Raw genomic sequence first — 6000 nt, 5'->3', positions numbered from 1 at the left:
CTTGGTAAAAGATACTGAGATAGATCGATATTATCTAAGTGTACTAAATGTATGTGAAATCTCAATGCGTTGATAATGACAGTACAGCATTTTCTATTTATTTCCAACTAGTTTATAAATGCAACTAATAGGCATGTATCTTGTTATTTTGACAGATGCTACTGATGTGTTAAATCAGGTGGATGCTCACATACTGACATCACATCCCTGTGCATATGTTGACATTTCATCAGTTGACGTTTGTGCACCAGGAAAACATTGAGCAAAGCAGTCACCCGGTAGCAGATGAGTTCAACACTGTCATGTGACTAAGGCTTGTTTGATTAGTCACCAAGACAACCATTTAGCAAGCTTTATTAATTTATTTGTGTGCGTGTGTGTATATACATATACATATATCTTGGCCATTTTGAGCATATAGACTTTACAGAGTGAGGACATTTTGACAGGTCCCCACTTTTTCAAAGGGCTGTTAGCGTTAGGATCAGGTTTAGGGTTCAGAAATTCGGTTGTGATCGTTAAAGTAAGGGTAAGGGGCTTGGGAATGCATTGTGCCAACTGGTGTGCTCACTAAGATAGAAGTACAAGAATGTCTGTGTGTGTGTGTGTGTGTGTGTGTGTGTGTGTGTGTGTTTGTCTTTCTTAGGGCACTTGAATGATGACACACACACTGATTTCAGCCCCTGTCTGTCACACAGGTTGCCCCCCCCTCTCTCCTAGGAATGTTGGTGTGTGTGTGTTCTCAGTCTGTTGGTTCAGAGTCCCGTTCACTTTGTGGCTTTGTGAATAGCTGTGTCCCTGGAGACAGACCCACACCGCTCAGTCCTCTCCCCGGACCCCTGCTACCCTGTTCAGTGTGACCAGCTGCGCGCACGGTGCAGTTGTCGGAGAGTGACTGCACAGCAGCACATCCCGGTCAGCCAGTCCTTCTCTCTCTCTCTCTCTCTCTCTCTCTCTCTCTCTCTCTCTCTCTCTCTATTTCATTCCCACCAGGATGGATCTACCCTCATAGCACAAGTCTACTTCAGCAGTTGACAACTTGTTTCCTCGTTCAGAAGTGAAGCAGGAGCTGAACAACACGTTTCTCCTCCACCTCTGACAAGGATTTCTTTTCCCCACCTCCGCGCATCAGCCCCGGCTGTCGGAGACCTACAGCGATGACACCAACCGGGCTCCATCCACGCGTTCTGCTCCTGCTCTGCTTCGTCTCCGGCACAGCGTGCAATATGTTTGCGTTCACCGAGGAGCCCTCTGAAAGAGTCGGGAAGGCGGACGGCTACTGTAGTCGGATATTACGGGCTCAGGGCAATCGGAAAGAGGACAACAACGAGTTTCGCCTCCGCGTTGAAGGAGACCCCGAGAACTATCAGCCGGGGAGCACATACGGAGGTTGGTGTTTGTCTGGCAGATTTACGCGCAGTGCTTTGGCTGGCACTTGGTGCGCATTGTCAAATACGCACTAGTCCGGGGACACCAGGCTGTGCAAACTCCAAATAAGTTTCAACAGAGGCTGCTTTTGACCTATGAAAAATGGAACTTTAGTTCAGAGTAATTGCTTTTTAACAATTGAAAGTCAAATGGGACAGTAATGTCTAATCTTGAAATTTCATAACCCAAATTTAGCCTTTTAAAAGGGCCTATCCTTTATGGCATTTTTGTTTTATTTAGCTAAACCTTTATACCACAACTTGCACTTAGGCCAGTTGCTCAGTGAATGTCAAAGGCTTCTGGTTCCTACCTAGGTTTTTTCTTTCTGATTCTTTTTAATCACATAGGCTATATTTTATATTATCCAAATAGTAAAATAGTGTTAACTCGAACTGGGGTCTTAATGAAAACCTATTACATACAACAGGAATGAGTAATTTTGTTAAAGAGTTATTTCAAGATGCTGAGAAAGTTATCAAGTGCACCAAATTAAATTTTCTCTGAAGTAGAATGAACAGTAATTTGTATGGTCTGCTGGATTGTAGAGTGAAAAAAACCCTATCTTAAGCATCTTGTAGGCAAGAAATAACTGCAAAGCTGAGAATGAGTCATTATAATTGCTGTTATCTAAGCTACATCCTCGAGAATAGGTGAATTGTTTGATATTTAAAAACAGGGCTTTATCAGAACATTTTACACTTGTATCCATCAGAGCTCCAAAACATGTAGAGTCATTTCTAAAGGCAACACTTCTCAGGCAGGCAGGTAGCGAGGCCCATTTTTTGCCTCCTGTTTGGAATGGTAATTGCAGTTGAGGTTTTATCTGTGTTGATAGTGGCTGTCTCTTTTGTTTGCTCCCATCTAGTGACTGTGAGCGCATCCAGCCCCTCCTACTTCAGAGGGTTCATCCTTATAGCCCTGAAGGAGGGCACAGTAGGAGACAGGGACGAGGACTACGTTGGAAATTTCCAGGTGAGGCAGTGCTGAAGATATCAATACTGATATTGTCTGGAAGAAAACCCCCAATTAAGACAGTTCCCGTAGATGGGAATGAATTATCCGCCCCTTATTACAATTTGACACACCTGTAGTTGAACCCTGGTATTTAATATCCATCCTTTATATCGGGTGATATAATACATTTTAATTTATGACATAGCACAGTTCATTTCAATACCATCCTTCCTCTGGACTCCAGCACAAGCACTGTGCAAGAAGAAGTGTGCCAAAACAACAAATAGAGACAGATCTTACATTAGCTTGGGGGAGGGGGGTGGGCACTTTTTATTTTTTATGTGCACAGCCTTCCTGTGTTCACATGTCAAGGTGTTATTTTTCTCACCTCACCTCCTCTAATCGACTTGATATAGCATATGAAAAGAGCATACTCTCAGCTCAGTTCCATGTAGCTGTGTGTGCTCTGCCGGGCTGTGAAAGTACTTGAGGAGTTGTGCTCTCACAGGCAGACGTGCAGTTCATGGATGAAGGAAGTGTACAGTTGGTGGTAAGGGGCTAATTTGCATTGTATAGAGAGAGGTCCAACTGGAGTACTAAGGGCGAGAGAGAGAGAGAGAGAAGGGAGCAAGGCTGAGAGTGCGAAAGGAAGAGAGAGAGAGAGAAGGCAAGGAAACTGGTGCTGTTACGCACATGTGATCGCGGCCAAATATGTGAGGTCTTTTGTAATTGTAATGCAGTGTGAGGAGCTGACTGGTGGAGAGAAGGAGAAGCTTGGTGATATGTGTGTGAGCGCAGAGAGAAGGGATAACAATCATGTACTACAAAGATAAATGCAATTCACTGATTTTATTACGTATACAGTACAAGTTAATGTCCGTATATTCCATTAGAACACAATGACAGTAGAACTACAATGTAATGTGAAAAAGAATCTATGAACCCTAAACTTTATTTTACATTCATAACCTTTAAATTCATTCCTCTCCACTGATTCTTGTTCTGCTCTCATGCCTTTTAGCTCACTGTGTCCTGCCAATGCTTCTTCCATCCAAGTCAAAGCTGCAGTTTCCAGATATTCATAGAGCTTACAGTGCACACGATGACATCCTGTTTTCAATAGAATTTTGAAAGAACTGAGAAACTGAGGAACATCTTTTAGCTTTGTCGAGTTCTCAAGTATTTGATTTACTTGAATGTAGTGAACAACAGTAAAGACAGTGTATTCCAAATAGGAAAAAGAAAGGCACACATATAGGCAGCTGGTTTTAGCCCATGAGCCAAATGACTGTACCTTCCCAGGACTTGAAATCATATGTTTCCTAGAGTAGACCCAGTAAAGGACCAGTAGTTAAATGGGTTTAACATGTGTGTCGTTCTCTTTTTCAGAATCTTGTGAACCTGTGGGTTTCAGTTGCTTCCCACATAAACCCATTATTTTATTGAACCTGTAGTGTACAGTACATGGGAAGGTTTGACGAGCACCCCTCAGGCTACCCTGATCACAGTTATTGCCATGCTGGCACTCTCTGTGAACCTGAGCCTTGAATATGGGAGGACATAAAAAACAGGAACACTTTATTTTGTCCTGCGTGCACCTCACATCTCATTACCCAGTGTTAGCACCGGCAAGGCTTTCTCTGTTTTATTTGTCCTTGCAATTGATTTCATGCTGTTGTTATTTAGTGCCAGCCTTGAGCGTGATCCCCAGCCATACGGCGGTGCTTGGTATGGTGTGACAGGGCGCTAAACGTCCGGAGGCAGAGGGGAGACCCTACATCATTTAGTCACGTTAAGTCACTTTGCTCCAAACATGGATGAGAAACGATGAGAAAGAGTGTGAGGTGCACACAAAAAGTTGTGATGGATAGATGCGTGAGCCTTTAGAAGTTAAGCATCAAAAGTAAAAAGAATGGATTTGTCATCACCAGGGTTTTGCCTTTGCCTGTGTCCTGCCTGGTTTGAAGAAGTTGAAGGTCTCTTTTGCAGCTGCAGATGGTCACCTGTCTAGTTTATAAGCAGCATGCGACAGTGTAGTAAAAATAAACTGCTGTCCATGGAGATATCCCTCTATCATCACCTGTTCCGTTAGTCTTTCATGTTTCAGTTTTCTTTTAAGTCCAAACACACACGGACACATAGACACATGCACGCATGCATGGGCACACACATACGCACGCACAAACACACACACACACACACACACACACACACACACACACACACACACACACACACACACACACACACACACACACTTCCTCCATTCTGAAAGAGCTCTGGGTGGGCCGGCCTCCAGGCATTGAGAGAATAGAAAGAGAAAAGAAGCTGCAACAGAAGACGTCTGGCTTTATTTAACATACAGCTCATTTGAAATCTGCTGGTGTGCTACATCTCAGCCGTCTCAGGACAGCTCCCACTTGATGAAAAGCACTTTTATTGAGCTCTCTGGGGAGGTCAGCTGCCTCTGTGTTCGTGTGTGTGTGCATGCGTGCGTTTGTTGGGAGGATGGTAAACCAGCAGTGCCGGTGATGTCTGATGAGACATTACCTCTCAGCAGGGTGCGGCGGTGGAACCAGAAAAGGCAAATTGTTACGTGATATGTGAGGGGAGAAATCCACTTGAGAGCTAAATACTACATAATCGCAGACTCAGCAGACATTATGAGTGTATTATCCTCCCACAACGATGATCTGATACTCGGACAACTAAGAAGTCTGACACAATTTATTGTCTGGTTCTCTGGGCAGAACTAAACAAGTTATTATTTATAGAGAAAAGGTGACTAAACAAAAACTTGTTTAGTCACCTTTTCTCTCATTTTTCTTACAGCCGATCTGTCTATTTGTAGATAAGAAAACTTAGAATTGGACACGTACAAGAAGAAAAGGCTCTTGGGTCATTTTGAAGCAAATCGGTTGCTTCCTTCTGCAGATGGACCTTAGTGCGTTCCCACGAGTCCTCACTGGTTTTAACATGTGTTGCAGTCCAGTCAGGCCAGGCTGTTAGAAACCATGGGAACACGGAAGAGGGGGTGGGTATAATCCGTCAAACAGAGATAGGTTTAATGCACACACACACAGACACATCCGTCGTACTTTTCACTGACTAACACACGGACACACATACAGAGGCACGCACATCCCCACACAATCCACTTTCAGAAGGAACTCATTCATAACATTGTATGACAAAGGAAATTCTCTGCTGACAGCTTTATGGAGTGAGAAAGTTCCCCGTCTTTACTGTGTCACTTCCTATCAAACAGATCCTTGGTTTCTGGGCAGTGAATATTCTCTCCCTGGCAGCAACCTACTCCACGAACTTTCTGTCCAGTTCAAATCAATGAGACGCTCAGTATCTCAGCTGGGCACCTGAGTGGAGAGGGCAGCATCTGGACGCTTCAGTTTGACCCAAAGTATTCAAAGTCTTTCTGTATGTTGTTTACAGCACTAGTGTGATGTCCAAAAATGTGGGTGCTAACTTTCTAATTGATCTAGGTATTGATGATTTTATTTTAATTGACTTTATTTCACCGGTATTGCTTTCCCCTGAGACTTTTTCATGTGTCTTCCAGCTGCAGTTAGATGCCAAGTTGTGCTCACTAGGCTGACAATA

General features: G+C 43.6%; 1 protein-coding gene across 1 annotated transcript in view; it reads left to right on the top strand.

Annotated features, from left to right (window-relative positions):
* Positions 1 to 1157: 1157 nt before the first annotated feature.
* Positions 1158 to 6000, top strand: part of spon1a (spondin 1a) — a 64814-nt gene continuing 59971 nt past the window's right edge. Inside the window, exons 1-2 of the mRNA XM_034581314.1 lie at positions 1158 to 1389; positions 2294 to 2400. Coding sequence (XP_034437205.1) covers positions 1158 to 1389; positions 2294 to 2400 — 339 coding nt within the window. The remainder of the gene's footprint in view (positions 1390 to 2293; positions 2401 to 6000) is intronic.

The sequence above is a fragment of the Hippoglossus hippoglossus genome, chromosome 3 (assembly GCF_009819705.1).
Source record: "Hippoglossus hippoglossus isolate fHipHip1 chromosome 3, fHipHip1.pri, whole genome shotgun sequence".
NCBI lineage: Eukaryota > Metazoa > Chordata > Actinopteri > Pleuronectiformes > Pleuronectidae > Hippoglossus > Hippoglossus hippoglossus.
Note: the sequence above shows the minus strand (reverse complement) of the source record. Positions and strands in the feature narration are given on the sequence as shown.